Here is a 26,706-nt window from a genome sequence, read left to right as displayed (position 1 = left end):
CTTTGTGGTGACTGGCTCATTTTTTTTTAGGTACAGATGTTTGTAGGAGAGAGGAGAGTCAACAACTCACCAAAGACAGTTCTGGCAGGGACAGACTCTCTGTTGAGCCAGAAGGACACTTGGGAGAGAATAACTGTCATGATGCAGGGTAGATATGTCTGGATCACAAAGTAACCTATTTTTCTCTTCAGGAGGAAGTGGGTTGTCATCACGACATACTCTCCTGTTTTCAGAAAGATAAGAAACAAAGAAAAGTAAAAAAAAAAAGCACTGAGTTCAAAGTTGAAGAAAAAGACCGATAGGCAAATTGCTGAGAAATAACAAACAAAAGTGAGTTTTAAGTGAAATTCACAATGCAAGGTTTATAAAAGTAGAAAAAATAGACATAAACACACCTTCAGATTGATAGTGCAAGGGCAAAAATCAGGTCAAAGACTAATGGCTATTATATTTACAATTTTAGAAGAAGTTGCCTTAATAGAGACCATGTCTAAAGGCTGTTTGTACCTAGTGACAAAACTATTGATTGATTGACACTGATCTCCCACTGGAGAGATGTACTTATTACATCAGCTCAAATAGTCTAAAGCGAAACAGGTGCCAAAGGAAGAAAAAAGTGCATGGAATATATACAGTAAATACAATGCATCCACATATGACAGCTTAATAACAATTAAGTCAAACTGTAGATGTAAAGAAGATATCATGACTGAGTACCAACCTAAATATACCATAGCTTTTTTAAAGAATCTGTACTGAAATTTATCTTCTTTGGTTCCAAATCTGAAAGATCGATCAAGCCTGAAACCAATAACTTTATATTAAGCTAATGTTCTTTTTTCTGATTTTGTTTCTGATAACACATAAAAGGCACAATTTGAAACTCTCTTTTTTATACTGTTTTTGGGCCATTATGGAATCAAGTCAAAGGATGCAATGTATATGGACTAACATCAAATGCATTGTTCTATATAATTTCTCTGATTATCTTTAACAGTTTGAGATTTGTAAAATAGTAACTCCAACCTATGACATTTTCTAAAAATATCTATAAAATGTCCTCTAGTCTTGTATCTGTCTGTTCTTCCTAAGGTGTAAGAGTCAAGTCGTTAAGTATAACATCTTTGTGTTAAACTAGTCGATGTGGGTGTGTGTCCTATTCTATCAGTACTGCTTCATTTACTGTACAGCTATAAAATTGATGTAGTGTAGATAGGAAAAGTATAATTCAATGAAATACTGTTTAATGTATGCTAACACATTTTTCTTGGATATAATCATTTTCTACAATGAAATAAGAAATTATATTAAAAACTAGATTAAATTAAACAAAACTTGGAACATGACATTACTTTTCAACTCAAAACCATACCTGTGCTTGACTGCACTACACCAGAATCCACACTCTGACCCATCAGATCATACTGGTTTAACCGGGAGCCATCTTCTGCCACCACAACAGACTGAGCAGCCCCTCTGGTCCATACGTATACTACCTCTGCTCTAGTATAGGCATCTGAGGACCAAAAAAGTATTATTCTGGATTATGGATTATTCTGGCAGACTCTTGACAAAGCTTTAGGGTAGTCTAAGTAAAACTAATAATGTTACAGTTTTTTTCTTTTTCCTTTAATCATCTAATCACATCTTTTATCATCTTACATAATATCTTATTATTTTAGATATAGAATTGTGCTAAGCCACTTTCTGCCATTCCCCTTCTTGCATCAAAATAAGAAAAAATGTTTAAATAGAATAATGTGACCTTAAAGCTGCAAAGTCAATCAGTTTTTTTTTCCTGTTCTGGCCACCCAAGCTGTCAAAGCTGCAGTGTGCCTCGACCACTGCAGAGGAAAGGATAACTCAGCTGCAGACTGCAGAGCAAGGAAGAGAGCTCATCACTAAAATATTTAGCGAGTGAGTTCAGTTTAAAAGCGTTTAAGGCTTAGTATTCTCTCACATACTGTGTAGTTGTGTGAGAAACTGCAAAGAGATAGCGTGACTCACATAGCTGTTGCCTTAATGTTGTTTTCTTTCTCTTGCCTCTCAAAACTTATTTGGCAAATCACATTTCAAAGTTGCTCCTATCATTTTCACATTACACTTTACGTAAAATGTTCCCTCTTAGGTTCATTCTACATAAATCTTTTCCACTGATATGTATTGCTAAGAAAGATTCAGGGCAAATTCAGCTGTCGGCAGTGAACAGCTGGTGTGACGCCCTGGTAATATTAAAACAGGTACTGTAAGCTGCAATCGTCTTAGAAAAGATGAGCACTTCCTTTCCTTTATCTAAAGGCAGCTGAACATTATCCTACACAAATATTTATGTTTGTATGCAAGAGGGGTTTGTTGATCAATTTATTTCACTTCACATATAAGATTGCAAGACGGCTACATTCGGCTACTTACAGCTGCCAAATTTCAGGGGACAAGCATGGGCATCCATAGGGAAGTCTTCTAGATGCATAGGACATTCTGCTCTTACTGTAAGCCTAGAGCAAATCATAGACAGAGTAAATTTAAAGTTACTATGACAGATAAAATAAAAAGCTGCTTTCTCTCTCTCTCTCTCTATCTCTCTATCTATCTATCTATCTATCTATCTATCTATCTATCTATCTATCTATCTATCTATCTATCTATCTATCTATCTATCTATCTATCTATCTATATATATATATATATATATATATGGACATGTATATGTATATGTTGGTGTGTGTTTCAGGGGATATATACAGAGAGAGAAAGATTTTTACATTATCAGCACTGAAAGAGCACTCTAGCTACAGTTTCCCCCCCCCCCAAACAGTAATGTTCCAGTTCCATGAGCTTTGAGCTTCTGTTTACTTGTGGCTTGGTGGAAAAACAGCATGTCAGACGACGGGTGACACACTAATCTCCCATCTAACCCTCATCTTAGTCATCTGTGACACCAATACAGGATCTGCCTCCCCCCTCCCCCATTTTGCTAAACATGTTGAAAGAAATTTTATACAGTTGTTGTTTTATAGATCTTAAATTGCAACAGGTCTGTGGTGTGAATCAGTCTCTCTACAGTAATGAGGGGTTTATTCTAATAATCGGGGATTTTTGAAGAACAGTACAAGTTATGGTTTCATAATTGGTCTACTAGCTTAAAATATATGCAAAAGTTTTAAATTCCTAGAAAAATATACATTATTCTTGTTGTGCATTAGATTTGAAGGAGGACAGAATAAAATAAATGTACATGTAAAGGAAAGCTCTGTGTCTACACCTTTAAGCTTTCTGTCTCTCTGATGTCTAGCAAGAAAAAACAACACATTAAAAGAGATTAATACAACGAATACTATTAGTATTTAAAATCATAATGCTTTATGAATGTTTTCCTCCCCATTAACTTTTTCAAATTTCTTTTTATCAAAACTCCTACTTTTAGTATTTTATTGTTTATTGTGGTAGTTTACCTCTGGGGAGTTAAGTACGGGGCTAAATTAGGGCCATAAAATCTATTCAAAATATGAATGAAAAATTTACATTTGTTCACACAAAAAAGGAAACAGAAAAACTGAAAAAACACCCTCAAAAAACCCAAACATTGTGAATATAACAAAACATTTAACAAAAAAAACTGAAACTGAAAAAAAAAAAATCCATTTGTGGATTTACTATGCTTTTTTGCCATTTGCAGATTTTATTATTATTATTATTATTATTATTATTATTATTATTATTATTATTATTATTATTATTATTATTATTATTATTATTATCATTATTATTATTATTTTATTCCATTTTTGGCCTAGTCGGCGAGGTCTTAGAACACTGGAGTGTGGAAACATGACTGACAGTCCAAAACAGTGGATGAACTATGGATTAAGAACCCTAACCCTAACCCCATACAGTCACCTGCAGAGTGCCTCAAGGGTCGGTCCTTGGGCCGACCCTTTTCACCATCTACATGCTCCCACTCGGTCAGATAATCAAAAAACACAAGGTATCTTTTCACTGTTATGCAGATGACACCCAGTTGTACATAAAAATGGACTCCACTTCTCCCACAGTTCTGCCATCTGCTTTTCACTGCTGCCTGGAGGAGATAAAGACATGGATGGCTGAAAACTTTCTACAGCTCAACAGCAGCAAAACAGAAGCCATTCTCATTGGCACCCCACACCAAACCAAGTCCTTCTCCCTAAACAGTATCCCTATCTTCGGTCAAAACATCCCTCTGTCCTCATCTGTTACAAACCTTGGTGTCAAATTGGATCCACATCTCACGTTTGACTCCCACATACGTCACCTCTGCAAGGTCTCTTTCCTCCACCTCAGAAACATCGCCAAACTCCGCCCCTCCCTTTCCCAACCCGACGCAGAAAAGTTAATCCATGCCTTTGTCTCCTCCAGATTGGACTACTGTAATGCCCTCCTCGTCGGGGTCCCTGGCAAAAGTCTACAAAAGCTGCAGCACATCCAGAACTGTGCTGCCCGGGTCCTGACGAGGAGGCGCAAACACGAACACATCACTCCAGTCCTCAGGTCCCTTCATTGGCTGCCCATCCAACACAGAATACATTACAAACTTTGCCTCCTCACTCACCAGTGCATACATGGAACTGCCCCGGCTTACCTCAAGGAACTCCTCACACCTCACACCGCCTCCAGAACCCTCCGCTCCACCACCTCCACCCACCGACTGCACCAGCCAAGAGTCAAGCTCTGCACAATGGGAGATAGGGCCTTCCAGGCAGTTGCCCCACAACTCTGGAATGGCCTCCCAGAGTCCCTTAGGGTCCCACAGAGTGTGGAGGCATTCAAAAAAGGTCTCAAGACATTTTTATTTAAAAAAGCCTATGAACATTAGTTAGTATTTTATCTGTGTGGTTTTATGGTTATTTTACTGTTTTGTTTTTACTACGTATGTTATTTTATTGTAATGTCTCATTTTAACTATGTATACTGTTTTTATTGTACGGTTTTGTTTTAACTATGAATTCTGTAGCACTTTGAGATTTTTTTAAATGTAAAGTGCAATACAAATAAAATGTATTATTATTATTATTATTATGTGTGTCGAGTGTCTCTGTATGTCAATTTATGTGTTTGAAGTCGGATTTGAAAATGTGTAAATAAATCTGTAAATGTGTAAGATTTGTGTGTTGTACGAGATACTGTAAATGTGTAAAAAAAAAAAAAAAAAACTTGTGTAAGTAATTGGGTTTGCAAATGTGTAAAAAAATCCACAAATTTGTATTCAGCTCTGTATGACCCAACTTAAACCATAATATGTTCATGCAGGATCACTTCTCAATTTGTTGAGGCAGGAGTGGAACAAGATGGATTCCTGTGTGTCTGTGAATGCACAAAAACCCAGCAGTGTTGATGTTGTGGTTGCCGTCATGTCAGTTCTTTGGCTGCCCCCAGTGGGGAAGGATTCAGGGTAGTGTCTCTGAGAGACTGATCTGCTGTATGGGGGCCCTGCAGCAAATGGTACTGGCACCATTCCTGCAGATCCTGCAGAGCTTTTTATGAACTCCCTATCTTCCTATCTTTAGAAGTTCTCAGGTGACTTTGCCTTAGTGGGTCTAATCATAAGTGAAGATGATTCAAAATTCATTTGACACAGGACTGGTGCCAGCAAAGCCATCTCCAGATAAATGCAGGGAAAACAAAATAGCTGCTCATGGATTTTGCAAACAGAGACCATCCACACTGACACTAGTGCAGATCTAAGGAACAAAATAGTAATAATAATATAGTGGACTCATATGTATCTAGGAGTTGACCTCTGCAATAAACTGGACTGGAGTTACACTATTGATGAGTTTCACAATTGTTTTATCATCCCCTCAATGCTCACCATCTTTCCACCAAATACCTAAGAAGAGCAACTTAAAGGCAATATGGCACAGCTTTACTGCAAGATATTTTGTTTTCAGAGGGATTTTCTATGACAGTTTTCATCCCTAATGGTTTTGTAGATGGTAAAAACGTTCAGTGTGCGTCCGACCCCAGCATAATCTTCCACATTTTTGGTGTTTTCTACATGGCTTGTGGCTTCATAAAGGCCGCATTTGTCAAGTGCATAACAAATAGTTTTTTTGTTGACAGGATTTCCTACTAGAACTGTGGATCCTTTTACCTTCCACAAATTTACCTTGACTCCTTTGGCTGCTCGTCAAACAATGCTTTCGTTGGACCCACAAAATTGACCCTGACCTGTCAGGTTTTCCTCTCGCTCTTCCTGTAGCTGTGAGTTAACTAATACCCTGAGCACAACCAACAGACCTTTCAGGAAAGCTTTATATGCTGAAATAAGTCTGTGCACCCTTTGCTGGTAAGGTAGGTTCTGATGCAATTGGTTCTACTAGATACGATTTAGAGAAATCATAGCAAAATGACCGTGACACACTTTTTAGATTTGTAAAATGAATTAGAATATTTCAATTCTTGTGTAAAAGAAATGTGGAAAACTTCAAGGTGCATGTAACCTTCTACAAGGCAATGGGCATAAAGTAGAAGCAGTGAAATAATAATATATTTCTTGTAGCAAAGAAACATGCAAATTGTCCCATTTAAATGAAAATGAAGACATCTTAAAAATGTTTTAATAACATAACTAATCTACATCAAATATTCTTCTTTGTGGAATTACTTCTAATGCTATTTGCTCACAGATAAATGGATATATCTAGTGTTTCTATGTACATTTCGACATTTCCTTATTTTAAACTAATCAAAGATATATTGACTTTAACAATCCTTTGTAAGAGCAATTGTTTATATTAACCCACCTCATGGTGTAAAGCAGTGTTCCTTCCTCTGTAATTCGCAGAAGCTTGTTTGGCATGGTCATGTTATGGGCGACTGATTTCTTGCCATTGTGGAAGAAAGTATCAGGGGTCCAGATCTTGCTGGCCATCAGGTTGTTGAGACGCAACACGGCCATGGGCCCTTTGAACTTTAATCTTTCATCTTTCCAGCTCTGTCTAAAAAAGACATCAATGGTGTACTCCTGTGGGTGAATTATAGAGAGACAGAAAACAAAGTTAACAAAAGGACATACTCGCTTTACAGGAGCTCTATTCCTTTTGTTGTTTTACCCAAAGCTGATTTGAGTATTAGGGATTTCCCTAATTTCCAATAAGATACCAATATTGCACCTTTGAGAAAGACCAATAATGATCTAGCATGAATCATACATTCTTTTATTACTTGTTTTGTAAAGTATAATGTTAGAAAAGGCTTGATTACGTAATATTACTAAAATGGAAAACAATAGTCAACAATAAAAGGTATGAGAACATCTGACCCATGTGATATTAACCAATGAGTTAAAGGAACTTTCAATAGTAGCTGAGTGTTTCTATCAGCATGACAATATCAGAGATGTTTAGATGCAGTCTAGGTATATAGTTTTATGAAGGGTGTTATTGCTGATACAAGTTCATTTTTATTATTCTTTATCCAGTAAATGTGTAGCTTCATTTTTATTTCCTAAAAGTTCTTGCTTTTCCATTGACAATTCATTTCCCACTCATTTTTATGGCCTAACCCATTTGTTTACTCTAAAGCCGGGCATACACTGTACGATTTTTTTAATCGTTACACACACCTACAGCTCAAACTGTAAGACAAAACCGCAGGGTTTAAATGTTCACAGCTCACAATGTGTATTCTTACACTTTGCAACCCTGCTATCTGATACGATCTACCTGCTCACACTGTACATCTAAAAACCACGTCGGGCTCAGCTCCGCAGTGAGATGGCACTACTCGGACTCTTCTATCCAGAAGCCAAAGGAGTAGAAGAGGGATACGAAGCTCACTACAGTGAAACGCCCCCCCTTGGCAATTTGTGCAACTTTGTGAGCTGAAAGCCCTAAAACAAAGGGCGATGTATTTGGACAAAGACATGGCTGAGCAAACATAGCTACTATGGTCTGTAAATTTTACAGAAATAAATCCATTTCACTCGCAACCCCGCCATGCTTCTGTGTTTTCATCTCAGAGGAAGAGGAATCCTTGTTTGTGCATGCCCACTGAGCGATTTTCCTACAACTGCCGACAGAATTTGAAACGTGTTTGATTTTCTCCCACCCTTACGATTCCTGATCGGTAGGTGATCATGAGTTGCTGAGGGCCCCTTGTTACACCCTGTACACTACACCATGCACGGTCAGGCTGAACGTCGGCCTGATTGAAAAAATTTTCCACAAATAGAAAACCGTGCCGAAAAGGGCACAAAATGGTACAGCGTATGCCTGGCTTAAGCCTAACTATTACCAAGATACACATAAACCCTAAACTTTAACTTAACTCACACCTTAGTTTTACACCTAAGAGTTCTCTTCTTCTACCTAAAGAGGAGAACATTTCGTCATGGGCAGTCAAGTCCCTGCAAGTACCTTTAAGTTCCCATAATGTAGCATATTCCATAGAAATTGCCTCCACCAGGTAAGATATTTGGGTAAACTTCCCAGGCAAATATGAATTACAGTCACCACAAAAAAGGAGACACTGGACACAAAATTAGAAGGGCACTTCATTTCCAAGCCAGTTAATGACTATAGCTGAGAGATGTTAATGGTTCCACATGACTGCTCACTAGAGTAGGGAGATTCACAGTCAGCTTTCTGTGCTATTTCTCCTTCTTTCACTCTAGTTCTTATAAGATAATTAGAGTGAACTGAAACAGAGCTTCACGGTAATAGGGGAGGACATAGAAAGGCTCCAGATGAAGAAAATGTTCTTTCTTCTGGCCATAACATAGCAGTTAAATAGTCCTGGTCCTCATGCCAGCCGGTGCAATTATCTGAGATTATGTCAAAAGAAGTAGACACACTTCATGTACATAATAAAAGGAGCACATAATTTGAATGAGGCCAATTGGTTATTGGTATATATTGCAAAGATCAGTAACTAATGTTTAAAGATTTCATACAATTGAATAGTACAGAGAAATAAAAAAAGTAAAAAAAAAGCCATCATTTATATTCTAAAGACTTTGCTATAAGAGTTCAAGTTATGTTTAGCCATCTACTGTTGAATTCAGCTATATCTAATAAAAGGTCAAATTCAAGGTAGAGTTTTTCATACGACACTATCATATTACACTGTAATAATAAATCATTTAAAATATTATTGAAAAGTTAACTTATTTTATGAGTTAATTCATTTAGTAAAAAGCCTCCTCACATTCTCTGTAAGCACAAACCCACCTCGCAAATGTAAGCAGTATGTCTAAAAAAAGGGGTGAAATTATTCCACACCTGTTGTTACTGTGACACAATGACAGAACCAGCCAGGTAGATAATTGGAAATGCACACAACACTGAAAGCCACCAGTATTGTGTTTTTCAGAGTTTGGCGCATGCGTGTTTGTCTAGAGGTGGTCCAAGGACGCAATTGTTTCAAATGAGAGATACTTGATCTGTTAATTGCTTATTAACATAAAGACTGAGCCCTGTAGGGTCTGAGATAAAGCTCTTTTTTGAAGACTGTGAGCATTGGATAACCTTATCTTACGAACATTTGCTGAAACATTAATTTTTGTAAAGACTGCAAACTGTTTTGGATATTTTTTTTTTCACTCGTGAATGTTCTTTCTAAAAGAGCAATGACTTAATATTTTTTGAAAATCCTAACCCTACCCAAATGTTTAGACTTCAATAGCTCTTTCTTAAAAGCCATGACTTTATTTGAAACAATGGGTCCACACACACCTGTATGTTCTATAGCATCCAATTGATTTTATTAAGATGGTCATAATTGTTATTGAAGAGTTGAGTACATTAGATTAGCTGCCTCGGCTGGTGTTCATCCACCTTTATGCCATTGAAAGCAAGCTGTTTATTCCACAACACATTTTCAATTTTGCTAATGTCCTAATACCTTAACACAATAACTGGGAGAGGGTGAACTTTTTCTCCTTGCATTAAAGAAGAGAAAGAATCACCTATAAATAACCGTTTCACCGCTTTACCAAACCATCACTAGTTAACAAATTATTCTCCCAGTGAATATTTAACAACTTAGAGAGAGGTTAGAACTGCAAGGCAAGAAGACAGGTGTGAGGGGAGAGGTAAAGGCACAGGGAAAACAAGTGACATTTAAAAAGGTGGAAAAGTCTTACCATGTCATGGTCCGAAACTGGCCCAATACTAGTTACAAAAATGTCAGTCTTGACTTCCGTTACACGCTCTGTTGAAGCAGGAAATTGTCAGAGTAAGTGACTATAAATGGCAATATGCCTATTCATTATGCCTCAACTACTTGTTAATACAAAGCCACCTGACTATAGTCTCATATTTATTTTTCTCTCGTCTGCAACATTTTTCACACCCTAAAGTGCATAATAAATATACATATAAAGCAAAACATATACCAGATTATCAATGGCAAATACATTTCAGCATCTCACAGGACCTTGTGTTGAATCTTGGTACCAATATCGGTTTTTACTGGTGTCAGTGTCAGCTTTATTACTGCCTAAGCAGACATTAGGTCTCTTAATGACATGTGTATGGTGTAAAACATGTCACTCTAGTCCTATAATGCTGATAGCCAGCTCAGGATCAGTGGGTGGGGAGTTCATTTAAAGAGGCTGGCAGAGGGGATGTTTGGGAGTTTCATGTGACTGTCAAAGTGAAATTTGACAGTGTGATTTGTAAGTGATGGCTGTTGTAATTCACTATTTTTCTCCTTGTCCTTTTATAAAGCTAGTATTTCTCCTGTCTATTGGCTGGCTGCGACATCTAATGGCATTATTCTGTATGTCATAGCTTTATCTCTGTTTCATTATGACTCCTGTATTTTCTTTTCAGACTCATAGGGTTCATGCCATGTTACTCCTCTAACAATGTGTGGTTGGCAAGACTGTTAAGCTTAAAGTGAATAATGACAGTGTCTGTTTGATAGTGGAAGTATGGGTTTTATTAAAATTTCAGAAAAGCAGCAGCTCTAAATGAAGCTTCAAAATGGTTACAAAAGTCTCATATTGACAGCCAGGCTATGTTCATCGTATTCGGTCATATAGCAATTATTCTGGGCTTATAAAGGAATAATAAGACAGTTTATAAGACGAGAATTGCAAATTGCAAAAAAATGAGCTGTATAAGCAATTACATTTCAACAAAAACTTGAATGCACTAACCTCCCAGTCCTGGCCTGAGACGATTGTCATAGCCATCTAGAAGGCTGTCTAAGATCTTGGTGAACACTGTTGTATTATCTCTCTGTTCGTCTGTCATGCCATTCTGACCAGAGCTGCAAAAGCAAAGAAGGAGATTTAAAGTTACAGCTAGAGTCAAAACTGAAATATATAAACAAAAAAAGAAACTCTTAGTCTGACCTATATATGAAGGATAAAAAGATTGTATTTTAACTGTTAAGAATAACAAAGGGAACACTGCTGGAGTGCACAAGGAATTATTATTTTTAGTTTGAAAACATGGACAGGGTAGGTGTCCATGTCTGATCACCTCCAACATACATCTCACATTATATATCCAAGGGTCAGATCATTCCATCATCAGCTCTGTTAAATACTTGTAACTTACTGTATAAATGAATACTGAAAAGTGAATTCAAGAAGAAGTTAGACATACAGTACATTTGGAAAAGAGCTAGTCCCACAGACAAGAATATGACAAGAATATAAGTTGTTTAGCCCTCCAATATTGTGAACTTGTTTCCTTTATACTTTTTACCTTGATTTAAGACAATATCTGAATACAGCTTGGAAATATGTTACTTTTTTATACATCAACAGCGTGGTGGTACTACTAAAATTTTAAAACGTGCAATTTAATATATATTTTGTTAGTGGGGGTCACAGCAAACTCTAGCATTTAATCATTCTAGCATACCAATACATACCGCCTGTCACACTATTGCATAACTGACCTTTATTTCAACAGCATAAAAAACACAATCCCATATTGAAAAACTATCTGTTGTTGTCTTATAATGCATCTAACAGTATACCTTACACTATTCAATAATCAGGTAAGCCAGGGGGCCACTGACCATATGCCACATATGCACTACAGCTCACAAACATGATGTTCCTTTCATATTTTGGTCACTGCCACAGAATCTGTTAAATTAGAACTCAAATATCACAGCAATAGTAAAAGTTGATATCAAGACAAATTATCCTGCCTATCTCAACTGTGGATGCTAAATCCTTGAAATTGAGAGTGAAACATTTTTCTTCACTTAATATGTGACTAATTTAGCTAATAAATACTGTATCTGACACATTGATTTTAAAGAAAGGGATACGGCTTGAACTTCCAACAAAGAAACAAAAACAAATCTTAAAAATTATGAGCTCAGCATTAAGGTAAGGAAAGAAAGGGTATGACAACAGCAAAACAGCTTTCCTTTTTAGCTATAAATCTGGCTACTTAATTTCATAATTGGTTCACCATTCTTCTTTATCATTTGTAAAGATTGCAATTTTTTTTGTACCAAAACATAAAATATTTCTTGACATTTTACAAAACCATCTATATGAGGTTTCCTACACAATCTCTAACCAACCTGCCCTATCCAACACATCCTATCAATTTCAGTTTGAGATGAGGATGTTTTTAGACCAGACCTGCATAACATAAAATGTTGATGCATGGAGGCTATCAGTAAATGGCTCCATCTCATTCAGGAATGTCTTATACCACATCTATTCAGCTTTTTCATCACCAATATTTTGCAGCCACTTTGGATGTTATCATCCCATTAAATGGCTAGATGTTATCAGTCAAATAGAATGGCTTCAGATTGTATCTCCTACCTACCAGTAGGCTCAGTAGGTTATTCTCACCAAATGAATCCTAATCTTAACCCTAAGGTAACTCCTTTTTTTACCCGCAGACTTAATTGATATATTTATGTTAAACCCTAATGTAATTTTTCAGGTTCTTCATCTATAAAAAAAAAAAAAAAAAAAGTTAATTGGTATGTTGTCATATCGAACAACACCTCCCGAAAGAAATCTCATGTCCTGTCAACTGAGTTGTTTTTAAACACCACATTAAATTTGTATGAATGAAACATGCAGAATTCACTCAAACTAAAACTTAAAAATGCTTTTTTTTTAAAGAAGGTAGGCATTAAATATAGCAGATAAAAAGTATAAAGTGGGTAAATAGTAAATAAAACTTAAAGTTTTTAAATGTGGCTGAAGCAGCTATTATCAATGATAAGCAGCATATTATCAGCTACAAGGAACCTACCAGAAGGTAGAGGAGGAGCAGTCTGAAGGCATTCTAGGGCACTGATAACGGCCATTTAATGGTTGATCATATCAGAAACGGGTGTCTTTTGGTAAGGGTGTAATGTGAGATCAATCAAAAGGAGATTTTGCCACAGTGGACTAAAATTTTTTTTTTTAATATCTGCCTTTCTTTTGAAAATTTAAAAATAAAAATTTCTTTTGAAAACACATATAAGCGTGTTTTTCCTTTTTTTTTATGTGAGGACGTTTTTACTAAGAAATGTCATTAATGCAGCATCCACATTTTCAAACGTGAACACAGACCTTGATAAATTCAAAATAAATAGAATAGGGAGAGAGACAGACTGTTAAAGCAGAGAAATTAGAATACATTATTTATACCTTAATATGGTATTTCAAACAGCAAACAGATCACTGGATGTGGCCTTTGAACAACATGAAACAAAATGCTAAGAGCAATGCTGAAAAACCTCATCACTAATTGTGAGAGCAGGGCTTCAATCTACCTGCATAAATGTTTTACCTTCACACTAATACGGGAACCATCATTACACAGAGCACCAAAAAGCAAGGAAATTACACAACTGAAAGAACCATGTGCATAATGTGTATTAAAACAGATAAACCAATGCATGCATAAACCACATGCTCACAGATCTTTGCATATGTGAATGAACCAACAATCCCTCCCATCAGTTCATTGGAGACCTTTTTAATCTTCTATTTGCAATAGCAGTGGCTTTTTTTCTTTCATTACTTCTGAAATAAACAGTATGTGTCTGAAAATAGGTTTTACTAGATAAAAAACTCCAAGGAGAAAGGGAGGTCATCGAGATCAGTTAATGGAGATCTGCAACACAAATGAAGGAAGAGTCTGAAAGGGAGACAGAGCAGCATGTGGAGAGACAAGAAATTGGGAGTCTATAGAAAAGCAAAGAAAAGTAAGGATGTTAGCAATGATGGAGGAGAAACACCTGGAGAAGCCATCTTGGAAAAGGTGTGAGTTCTATTCTGACTGTTAGAGGGAAGACGTTCTCATTATGCAGGGTTATTGTTCTGAGCATGAACTTTCAAAATAAGGAGATGCCACATGTGGAAATGGTTCAGGTATTTATAATTTTTTTTGTTCACCCCAATTATCCACTGGACTAGCAAAAAGTAAGAAAAAAAAAAGAAATGAAAAATTGTGATGTTTTTTTTGTCTGTCGGCTCTGAACACAACGTATTTGAATAACTTCAAATTCAAACAAAAGTCAATTTCCGGCCTGGGATGATAATCATGTATGAAATCAGAAAATGTAAATGGCATCCGTGGGTTCAATTCCAGAGGTGAAATTAAATGCAAAATTCCTGTTTGCTCTTATAATTCCCTCACTTCTCACAAAGATGTTAGGTTTTTGAATTTGCCAAAATGGAGGAAGACAAGAACTGGGCCAACTTAAAGGGTTAACCCTATAACCCTACCTTAATAGAGAAAATATTAAAATAAGGTTAACTTTTTTTAACAAAATTTGAAAGCAGATCTTTCCTAAGATGTTAATCATAAGTGTGCACAATAAGAACAATTAACTTTGTATTATAGTCTTAATTACTTTAATTCATTACATTTCATGTTTCCACATTGCAACCAAATACATGAATTTAATGTACATGATGCATATTCACAGCTTAGGACATGAATTTGTCTCTGTATTTCTTTGGGGAAATAAATCTACAAAATGAGACAAAATATCTTTCAATTAGATCTGAATACTTAGACAACTTTTATTGTCATTTTGTATACACAGAGTGTATACAAAACGAAATTTCGTTTTGTAGAGCTCTCATGACATTTCCATTTCTTGAAGCACAGCAGTGATCAAACGTAAACAATGTGGGAGAAAAAAATACTGACCAGATAGCTGTAAGACACAAATGTGGTTTGACCTTGCAGCCATGTCTGTGTGTTTGAGAAGGTTGGATTGTGAACCTTAACTCTGTCCTAAGTCTACTTTAACCTCCAGCTTTTTTAAAGCATATCACTCTGCATTTAATTTCTCCCAGCAACTCTGCAGTGTCTCTATCCCTTCTGCAGATAAAAATCTTCACAGCATATTGCTGCCACAATGATACTTTGCAGTGGCTGAATGGGTGGTGTTTAGAGGGTGACGTGCACCGTTTGATGTAGTCTTTGGTCTGTGTGATGTCATTTTTTGGCAGAACAGCTATATTTATATCAAAAATAAATTCCACACAGTTGGACTGTACTTCTGATTGATGTTATTCCATAGGGCAGCAGATTTTACTTGATTTTATTTGGATATGCACAGGTCTTTCTCTGACATAAGGCATCATTCAAGTACCTACTTAAGGAATTCATTTTATGAACCATTTTGCTATTTTAGCGATTATTCCTCATAGTGTTTCAAATTGAATAAATGATACCCTACAAGGTAAGACTGTTGAGGGGTTTTTTTCACAAAGATAATAGGCAAAGAAAAATAGGCTTTAAATTATAGATGTGTTTATTAGTAAGGGGCTACCTCTCCCCAACCACTGTACACCATCCCCATCTACAGGTCATCTTAACAGCAACAGTGCTATTCACACTCTCACTGCCAGTCTAGCTCTGTGCATTTTATTCACAGTTTCTTTTACTTTCCAGTCATCCAGAAATCTAATTATGAGACATTTCCTTTGAAAGTTAGATAGCAAGGCACTTGGTCTGTCCAATTATCATATCTTGCCCAAATTCCCAAAGGTGTATTCGCAAGAGTGTGATTCTGTATCTGAGTCAGAAAAAAAGGGGAGACCGGATTATACAGTAAATCTTTTGGGTGATAATTGCTTTGCAGTTTCTGTGACAGTCCCCCCAGTATTGTCTCTGTTGAACACTTTAATGCTAGAATCTATTCTCTGAAGCACAGATGATCCTCCATTTGCAGCACTTACATATTTTTTTTTTTTTTGAAAGATAACATCACTTATGAATGGTAAATTAGATTGTATTAACAAATTCAAATAACAACAGTAAGTAATAGCAAGTTTCTTCTTGACACTTAAGGGCTAAAGCTGACAGAATCTTATTTTTTGTGGTAGTGTTGCTAAAGAAAGCTAAGTGGACCATATCAAAGTATGACTTAAGTCCATTCTCTCCAACAATGCTACTGAATAATTCAACTGTAAGGAAATCCTGATCTACCTAGTCCTGAAAGGATTCCCTATATAAAAAAAAACACATTTTAAAGCACATTTCAAAATCTGCAAAGAAATTAATATTTGCTTAGGGTTAAAATCATGTAGAAATTATTGCAGTTGCAGTCCCCTCATGGTGGATCTCACTCCTGTCATTTATAATCCAATTCTTTCTCCATCTCTCTTTTTTTGTCTATTTAGATAGCTGACAGTCAGCAGTTCACTGTTGACACTGAGATGGAGAGTCTGTACATTGACTCTGCTATCCCTGCAGCTGCTGTCAAAACAAATGTGCAGTAATCTATGGCAAACATCTCAGTGCAGTGCAGAACATCTACCCCAACCCAGGTCTGAAAACTGACAGAGCGGATGTTGTCCCACGTAGTTAGTGAACCAAAATATAAAAGTGCAATTCAACAGTAAAGTGGCTATTTTTTACTCATCATCTCTCACCCCCATGTTTCACTTCTTATTAAATTGGCGATAATAAGCATGCAGGTGTCCTGCGAGTGTGTCCTAGTTACGAACACAGAGAATAGACCCTGTAAAAACAAGAACTGAGTTGGATGGTGGAATATCTATCAGCCAAATGAATCACTCTTGGCTTGCTTTCAGTTTCAGACACCTAGGAGGAGCACAATTAGTGAACATTAACTTCTTCATGTTAAGGTAAATAAAAATATTTTCCGCAGTGTTCACTAGTTGTCAAAAATAAAATACAGTACAAGCAGGGTTAACCAGAAAAGGCTTAATCATTGCTGCACCATTTAGACTATCAGTTTTATACCAAAATGCTGTTCTATGAAGATAAGTGTGTATGTTTCCGCGTGTACTTCTATAGATTTTAAATCTGGTGCATATATATATTGAGTTAAAATTGTCTCTCACCTTTTTCCACTCAGTACACTGCTTATGATAACTAAGCAAGCCCACAGACGCAGAGAGGCCGCCCTGCTCCGTCCACACATAGTTGAAATAGGAGGACCTTTCACTGCTGGAGGTGAAAGAAAAAGAAAACGAACATCATAAGCATGTCACATGGAGCCTCTAAGCCATTAGGCTACCTCCACTTTGTCATCACACAAAAAGGCCAAATAATTATCAGATAGATAGAGAAGCCGAAGTGCTTATTCTAATCAGGAATCTAAACATTTCCAAGATTCATTTTAAACAAACTGGATAAATCAAAATGTAGTTTATAGAACCTGCAAAATTTGATAGAAGACAAACATCAAGCATTCTGCTTCACCGTCTTTAACAGCGTGTCATATCAAATGGCCCCTGACTATCAGATGGAGCAGACCCAACAGATGTTCCTGTGGCTGCATCCATAGCGCAGAATAATTAAATGGAAATAACAAGGAAACGCACCATCGACTACGTATACACCCTGTGTGGGTCTGTAGCACCTGTGAACACCCTACAATGTGAAGCATAGGCATTAAAAACAGCATCTCACCAAATCGCTCTTCTTTATGATAAAAACATTTGATTCCTCCCTAAAACATTTATTTATGATTTCAGCCAGTCTACAAACTATGGACAAGCCTGTGGACAAGCGACACCCTGCGCTATGCCGTGCATGCAAATTCAGAATCCATATTGGAAAGCACAATCGGTGTCCACGAGAGGGCTGGTTGCTTATTTATAGAAAAAAAATTAAAAGAAAAAAACAAATTCACAATGACAGACACAAAGGCTTGAAGTGCTTCATTGGGTGCTGTGAGTGGGTGGGAGCCAAATCATCTTATAAAAATTGAATGAAAATATAAGATCTCCATGTTGACTGGGGTTTAATAAAGGATCATTTATGAAGCATATCAAATTCAGGGAGGAAAAATAAAACACCTCTCAAGCACACTTTTTAAGTTATTCAAATGGAATGAATGTCACCCTCAGTAAACATCAACATCTGAATATATCTAATTATGCAGCGTGGACATTTTGCATGCAATTGCCATCCTCTGCAAGTCTCTAAATACAGGCATGACGATCTGCGCGTGGCGGAGTAATTAACCGAATGCGCGTTGATGCTGTTTTATTTGGAGAGAGCTGCTCCCTAAAACCAGGCTGTATCCCTGTTAAAGCACCAAGCAGCTCATGTGTGCCAAAGAATCTACTCCACCCTAGACGGTGTTGATTTTAGCGGTTAACTCATACATCCAATTAGTAAAACTCGTTTTCGATTGTTGCGCTGTTCTCCGATAAGAAAAGCCAGAACTGCCCCCCTTCTGAAGCCCTATGGCTCAATAAAAAAGGCGAAATTGTCAAGAGTATCACTTACAGCAGAAGAACCCGGGTGTTAAAGATGTCCGCTGACTATTGTCCAGGAACTTTTAGGAAATATCTTTTTTTTTCCTAGTCGGATGAAATGTGAAAAATTTCCTCTGTGATCTCAGATCTGACGAATTTTAGCTTGAGGCTGGAGAAGCGGCTGCTGACGATATGCGCAGGTCTCTCTCACTGTTCATTGGTGGTTGTGTAGTGAGTTCAACTCTTAGTCTGTCGGCAACAGAAATGTTTCACTGAACTAGCAATTCTAACCTAATGTGCACTAAATGTTTAATGCATTGATCGCTCTTCAATCGAGGAAGCCAAACAGCATACCACCGTATCCAAAGGCAGACTATTTCATTTTAGATTATACTGTTTCCAGCGGAATATAATGACAAACCCGCCCATTTTATATGCAGGACAATTTAATTTCCATTGCTGTCCCTCTAATCTCTTCCCAGTGGAAGATGAATAAAAAAATCCTCTTACATTTCCAGCTGGGTTATTACTCCGTCTCCCTGAGTCCTATGTGACGATTTGCAACCAGATAATATTCTTCCAAAACACCATCGAGCAAGCAAGACAGCCCTCTATAGGAAAATAAATAGCCTTCATACGCGCTTATTACATCGACACAAATATATCACTTAAAACAAGCGGGGTTGCGGCTTGGTTAGGTGGCGCACAGCCTTGGAAATAACAGGTTTAGATTTTTTTTTATAGGAAATCAAACCACCGCGCAAGAGGAATGTTGTTATATTATGTGCAACATGAAAAAAAATCGCAATCAAATCACTCACCGTCTCCTAAAAGCCCACGTTTCGCATCTAGACAACTGCTGGTGTGTCTGTTATAAGCCAAATATTGTGCTGCTACAGCCGCGCCGCTTCAGACTGAGCCAGAGCACGACAAGCGGCGCTGAGATGCGTGCATCTGCAAGAGACAAAAAAAAAAAAAAAAAAAATAGCTGGGCTTATGATTCGCGGCGTATATTTCTGTAGGCATCTGCGCTTTTCTAAGTTAAGACTACAAATCAGGGGACATTTGTATCATCAGGGAACGGACAAGAAAGATAAAACAGCAGTATTATCGGTAATTCATAAAATATCTGTGTAATAATAATAAATAAATAAATAAAAGCGTTGTGTTAAATCAGGCTGTTGATAGAGGAACGACTAATTGTGTTGCCCCTAGTTTTGGCGGAGGGTTTATTTTCGTGGGGCAGGCAGAGAGTGAGCTGGCAGTAGAGTCACGTCAGGGCTGCAGTGCAACGTTTCCTCTGAGCGTGTGCGTTGCCTCCTCACGCGTGATTCAACTAATACATGTGCATGATTAGTTATAAAAACGTCACACGTCTGTGCGCCCCGCATTTTCTAGATTCAATAACTTCTATCAAGATAGATCTATCCATCTATCTCGCTGTTATGCATCCACTTTATCGCAGTCTGCTCACTCTTAACCTGATGCAGCTGCAGGTGCGTGTCTTTATTTGGGTGAAAACAGACACCTTTCCACCTGGATGATTCCATAGAAAATAATGTCACTGTGATGCAAGTCGAGCATCCTTTCAAGCTGAATCCCCTTGTCTCTTAAAGCCCTGTCTCAAACCGCTGCATGTGACTCGATTTTTCCCGTGTGTGCGCGTGCATGCACATGCGGGCGCGTACCACCAACACGTGCCTGCGTGCTCGCAGAGAAGTGGAGACTCTTCTTTCGAAAAGAGGAGCAACAGCAGACAGCTTCTTTTAAGGGCAAGTCAATTTCTAGCGACAGCGTTTTTAAAAAACACATGCCTTCTCTAGATGGGTAGTGATGAGGGCTATAGTGTGAGTGTTTATGTGTGTTTGTGTGCAGGGCTAAGAAGAAGATGAACGACGGTAATTTAGGAAAAAGATGCACAGTTTATGGTCAAATAATCACTGGCAGCAGTTAAGAGTTCCTTTAGAAGTGTGGAAAAAAGACTTATTGACTAGAAAAGCCCCCTCGCTTTGTGTTTGCTCAGCGGTTTTTGGTTAAAGTTTATTAATTTGTTGAGTTTTTGGTAAATCTGTTTATACTGATACTAAGTGTTTTAGATTCTCTTCTTATCATATATCATATCATATTGTGTTTTGAAAATTAAGATTTTGATATTGCTTGGTATTGTTGCATAGTAGAAATATATATATATATATATATATATATATATATATATATATATATATATATATATATATATATATATATATATATATATATATATATATATATATGTTTTTTTATAATCAAGCTTTCTTGAACTTTCCTTTGAATTTTTCCTTTGGATAGAGCTGTGTATTATCAGACTGAGTGTCAAATCACCATGACAGGTTGTTCTCCAAATTAAGTTACCATTTGATCCCCATGTCCCTTTTGCCTCTCACTTTAGCAAACAGATTACTTTAACAATGACATGATTTTAATATTTCCACACTAGACCCCTAATGATCAGACAGAAATACAGACGCTGCAGTAGTTGGAGCGTTAATACTGAAATACACTACCTTCCTAAAGTAGTATTATTCTTTAAAACTTCCCCACAATGACTTCCTATAAATATGTAATATAATGCATTGTATTGGGATTTGTGCAAGGAAAAGGAAACACAGTTTTCAAAGAATTTAAGATTAATAATTTAAGAATAGTGGGATTCATATGTATTTAAGCACCTGCGGTCTCACATCCCTAAATAAAATCCAGTGCAACTAATGCCCTTCAGAAGTCTCCTTATGTGTAAATAGTGTGCACCCACTTCCCTGCTACAGTGACAACCTCAGAGGTCTATCATGAAATGTTATTGAAGAAGCAATCATTTTTATCTTTCTGTGTAGTTTTTCTTTAAGAACTTGTATACCTGTAAGACTTTTTGTTTTTTAATACTCTGTCATTAAGGCAGAGGAAGCATTACACCTCTGGCTTCACCTAACTGAGCATTTAGCGGTCCATAGAGTGGTAAACCCAAGTGGTTTACCTCAGTTTCTATATTGAATCTTAATTTGTTTTGAGGCTTTTAACTGCTTGTCTTGTGAAACTTACAGTCTAAGTGGGTTGTAAGATAATGTTGCACTGTTACTTAAACATTTTTAGTTGGTTTTTATTTTTTCTTTTGATTTATATTTCATCAGCCCAGTTAAATAGTTGTTATCCAAAGATTTCAAATATAAGAAATTAACAGAGAAGTTGCAGCTGGAATCTCAGATTTTAGTAGAGCTTTATTGCTGTACACCTGTCCTTTCACAGTTTCAATACTGGTCACACACCTACTGTGCCGGCAGTTGGTAGTTGCTATCTAGGAGAGAATTAGGAGTAACTGGCTTCAATCAGTTTTCTTGAAGAATAAATCAGGCTGCTGCAGGAGACAAAAGTATGCTCCCCCTCTGTGACCTGCTCAATGTAATCAGCAGAAGTTGGTAAGTTCTCTGACTCACCGTTCAAGTTCAAGTCCAGATTGATGCATGCAAAGGTATATGTACACACACACACACAGCCCACAAGGCATCAAACATAAGAAGCACAACATAAGAAACAGCCATGGTTTTTCTGACCTCTAGTAATAAAATTAAAGCACTATTTTTGTGCACATTAGTACTTTTCATTTGAATGGAATTCAACTGAACTGACTTTAGAACTGAACTGAAATCCTGCTATGCTAGATTAAGGTTTCTAGTTACAAAAAGTTCAAGTGAAAAGAATGCTTTTGCAAAGCAATGCAACTCAAAATTTATAGTAAAAAAAATGTTGAGAATATGTTTTCTAAAATCTAAAAGTTCTGAAAACAATGCAGTATTTTAATGCTTAGTCAAAAATATTAAATCATTTAATAGTTTCTTTACAGTGATTGATTCACATAAGATCATAGTTAGCTGATTCACCAAATACCCTTTTCCCACTGGCTGAAAAACCCGTTTAAAGCTGGGAACTTAGAATTAGACAAACTTTATCGTTGTTTTTTATACACAGAGTGTATATAAAACAAAATTTCATAATAATAATATAACTTTATTGATCTCCATTAGAGAACTTTAATAGTGCATTTAACCCATCCCCTTCAGGAGGAGTGGGCTGTCATTGTAAGGCGCCCATGGAGCAATCAGTAGTTAAGAGTCTTGCTCAGAGACCCAGAGTTGCAGTCTGTGGAAGTGGGGCTTGAACTTTGAACCTCAGGATTCCAAACTCTATGCTCTAACCACTAGGCTGCCACTCCATCCAAGTGCATATAGCGATGAACATTGCCATTTATAACGTTTTTTTAGGAAAAATATCCTTTATAAAGCAGTGATCAAGAATGTAGACAGTGTAGGAGAAAAAGAAAACCAGTCTACAGTCATGGTGCAAAAGGCATTTACATGGAAAGGTTCAGTGCATTGCAAAATAAATAAATAGGGTGCAAAATGTGATAGAGCATTGAGTTGTGTTTTATTTGAAGGGATTATGAAAAAATCAGCGATGTTGGTAGTGCAAATATAATGTTTTCAAGTGACCCGTCTTGAACTGTGTCAAACGACTGGGCAAGTGACCTGGGTTACAATTGCCTTCAAATGGCTAGGCATACAGTGATGACATCAGACCCGGGTGAACTCACTAATTTACTTGACACCATTGAGAGCAGCCTATGGAGGTCAACACACTACAGCAGTCATGTCTAATCTAACAAGTTAAAGCAACTCTGGCAAAAACAACTTTATCAACATGCAGTAATAGGAGGCAGAGGCAACGCAGTTTGCCAGCGTGGGGGTCAGACCAAGTTTTTTTTTTTGCCAATGGGGAGGGAGCCAAAGGCAGATTGTTAGCGGGTCGACGCGTGTTTGAAAGACTCTTGCTAACCAACTAATTTTAGTGGGAAAAAGGGTAAAGTAAGAACGGTGTATGTTATTTTGAACTATCCAGATCACTCAAACCGTCGTACTCATTTAATACACCATTGCTGAAGGCACTCACTTCTGGTTCCAGTTTCACTGGGGGTTTACATTTTTACGATAATTTTTGGCACTCTTGAGTTTTCATTAAGAGCATATAAAAAAAAAAAAGTTAATAGATGTAAGCCTGTGTACAGCATGGGATTAATGAAGAGACTGATAGTAAGGAGGTTAACGAAATAAAAGAAAATCTTGGAATTTCTGTCAGGAGAGGATTCTGCAATCAGGGATGCAGTAGAATGGTATTCTGATCTGGTTTAGGAGGGGAAAGTTCTCAGCCATCAAACACATAGAAGGACGAGAGGATCCTCTACCTGCAGAACAGTTTCTTACCTTGAACAACATATACTGTAAGGATGAATTATGTTGTCATCATGTGGAAGAACCCAGTCATACACTGAGGACAGTGGCCACTGACAATGGAGGACAATTGTGAGAGCTGGAGTATAAGTACCGGTATACTGAACAACAGGTAGGTAATTTTTGTTGTCCCATGTAATTAACTTGGATTTTGAGCACATTTAAGCTTGCCAACCCCCTGCCAAGGATACATTTTCCACCATCATAAGGTTTGTTAATAGAAAGCTCAAAACAGCTGTGCTTAAAACAGGAAAGAGGCTGAGGGAGACTGACCTATACATGAATGAACATCTGACCAAGATGAAAGCCTACATCCTAAAGAAAAAAGGAAAAAAACAGGCATACTGCAAGATTTCTTTTAAATTGAATAAATTACTGTAGGAGGGAAATGTTCTGGTCATTGGGGATACAGTCAAGCTGGAGGAATTCACATGAGCACCATGTGGGAGCAGAAAGCAATACCAGTGACACTAACTCACAATCAGCACATAGTGACCCCAAAACAGATGCATTTTACATCAGTAGCTGAGACTATGGATTCAAAAAATTTGGAGCTGATTATAATTTAATTACACATTATACTGAGGGCAGGACAAGTGATATCACTGATAGTTGCATATGCTATATTAATTAGCAATATAACAGTTGTCATGTGAAAAAAGTATTCAACTATACATTCCAGTTAAATAAACGGAGATCAATGGATTTAATCATTCGGCACTTTATTTACTTTTCATAGTAAATTGAGAACAAGACATTCACAATGTCACACATGTATGATGATCTAGACAGAGGTTGTCTCCCTTACTTACAATAATGGAAAGTAGTCAGAGTTAAAACAAATTGTAGACACTTTGGTTAAACAGTAACAGGTTATGAATAAACCTTGAGAAAGAATATGGCTTGTGTTGGGAATAAGTATGTCTTGTCCCAAACACTCCTCATTCATACATTTTGTGGCCTTGCAGGTGAAATAGACCGTGTAAAAAAAAATTCTTTGTAAGTAACTCCCTTTGTAAGGGAGGAAAATAAATCTAAATTTACCGACCACACAGGGCAATTAAAACACTGAATAAAATAATTCTTATACATTTCAACAGCTGAAGCTTGCATGCAAACTTTAACAACATCTAAGACTCTAGAGCAATTCACACATCCATTTAGCATCATTACAATATCAGATGTGGATCAGTCATGAGAAGGGCTTTTGAGCGAGAGGGTTGTTAATATATACAGTGGACAATAATGGTAGAGTGCATGTGGATGTAAGTCTGAGGTATAACGTAATTAATGAAATGACATATATAGATATAAATATATATATATATATATATATATATATATATATATATATATATATATATATATATATATATATATATATATATATATATATATATATATATATATCTTACCAATTATTGCAATATAAAAAAACAGATCCGGTAGGATTACAATTCACATAGCAAAAATAATAGATTTCTTCAATTTTCAATTATATCTGTCACTTTCTACCAGTGTTTGTGTTTTAAGACAACTGCTACAGAAAAAATAAAAGAAAGCAGGAGTCAAAGATTGGGTTTATAGAAGCTTTGCTTATTAAAAATTGTTACTTAGAACTCCAGAACACAAAACAGATTAAGTTAATGAAATGTTTTTAAACAACTTAAAAGATAAACATGAAAAATACTTTCCATTCAAAAAGTGTAACAAAAAAACATCAGTGTTCTGATGCAATTTGGATTACAAAAGGATTGCATGAAGCCTTAAAAAAAGACATGTTAACTTTTAATTATCTTTAGGAGTCAGATGTTGGTTATGTGAAGTTACAATTAAACAACTTACTTTAAGACAGTAATAAATGTGTTTTGCAGTAACCATATGCTCCAAAATGATAATTAATGTTAAATTTAGAACTTCTGATGAGCAAAACTAAGGTTAGCTTCACTGTTTATATTGATGAAGGCAAAGCTTTTTTATACACTTTTTTATAGCTCAACACAAACATTTACAATTAGTTTGATTCTACTGTTATTGCTTTGTCTTTTAGTGTCCAGGATTGTGTTTTAGATTTTAAGTTGATGGTAGAGATGGCTGTTACAAACCTCAATCAGAAAGAAAACAGTAAAGTCTCAAGAAGCAGGATTTCATGAAACTAACCAGTCACAAGAAGTTTACTTTCTGGTTGTTTCCAACCTCAAAAGTAAGAAAGGTTGACACAAGTGCAAAGAAACAAGTCAACACACGAGGAATAGAGAGGCTAAATGCACAGAAAAGCCAAGCCACAAGCTCAGAGAAGGAGCATGCACGTGTCTATCCCAACAACTCTGGCCAAATCCTGCCTCCAGCCTCTGCTCCCATCTATAACTATCATTATTCACTTTACTCTTACCTCCAGAAGTGTTCCTTCACTCTGCAATAATCACCCCAACACTGAAAAAATCCGGATCAGGCGCTAACAACTAAAATTACCTCCGGTCCTTTTCTAACTTGCCTTTTAGTACTGATATCACCCTCTTCAAAATCAAAAACAATCTTCTTCTTCGATCCTTATCCTCCTGGACCTCTGTGTCCTTCAGCACAATTTCTCACCACATCCCTCTCATAGACTATCTTCAATATGTATTATTCACAACCCTCTCCACTGGCTCTTTTTCTAACTCTCTGTTTGTACTCAGTTCACCCAATTAAGTCTTTCAGTTCAGATCCATCCACTGTCACAATTGGTGTGCC

The 26,706-nt window shown here is 36.7% G+C and overlaps 1 protein-coding gene across 3 annotated transcripts in view; it reads right to left on the bottom strand.

The window, feature by feature from the left end:
• Positions 1-19,631, bottom strand: part of gabra1 (gamma-aminobutyric acid type A receptor subunit alpha1) — a 48,548-nt gene extending 28,917 nt beyond the window's left edge. Inside the window, exons 1-9 of one of the 3 annotated variants that reach the window (XM_038302202.1) lie at positions 19,480-19,615; positions 18,690-18,907; positions 17,294-17,399; positions 11,144-11,256; positions 10,124-10,191; positions 6,783-7,003; positions 2,413-2,495; positions 1,373-1,516; positions 71-223 (exon numbers count right to left, since the gene is read on the bottom strand). In XM_038302202.1, coding sequence (XP_038158130.1) covers positions 71-223; positions 1,373-1,516; positions 2,413-2,495; positions 6,783-7,003; positions 10,124-10,191; positions 11,144-11,256; positions 17,294-17,373 — 862 coding nt within the window. In that variant the 5' untranslated portion in view covers positions 17,374-17,399; positions 18,690-18,907; positions 19,480-19,615. Of the gene's footprint in view, positions 1-70; positions 224-1,372; positions 1,517-2,412; positions 2,496-6,782; positions 7,004-10,123; positions 10,192-11,143; positions 11,257-17,293; positions 17,400-18,689; positions 18,908-19,479 lie in introns of all 3 variants that reach the window. The other 2 variants (XM_038302201.1, XM_038302203.1) reach the window with 2 other exon arrangements.
• Between the last annotated feature and the right edge of the window lie 7,075 nt (positions 19,632-26,706).

The sequence above is a fragment of the Cyprinodon tularosa genome, unplaced genomic scaffold (genome assembly GCF_016077235.1).
Source record: "Cyprinodon tularosa strain WSP-4 unplaced genomic scaffold, ASM1607723v1 ctg484, whole genome shotgun sequence".
In the NCBI taxonomy this organism is placed as follows: Eukaryota; Metazoa; Chordata; class Actinopteri; order Cyprinodontiformes; family Cyprinodontidae; genus Cyprinodon; species Cyprinodon tularosa.
The sequence above is the reverse complement of the archived record's forward strand: the minus strand, read 5'-3'. Positions and strand labels throughout refer to the sequence as shown.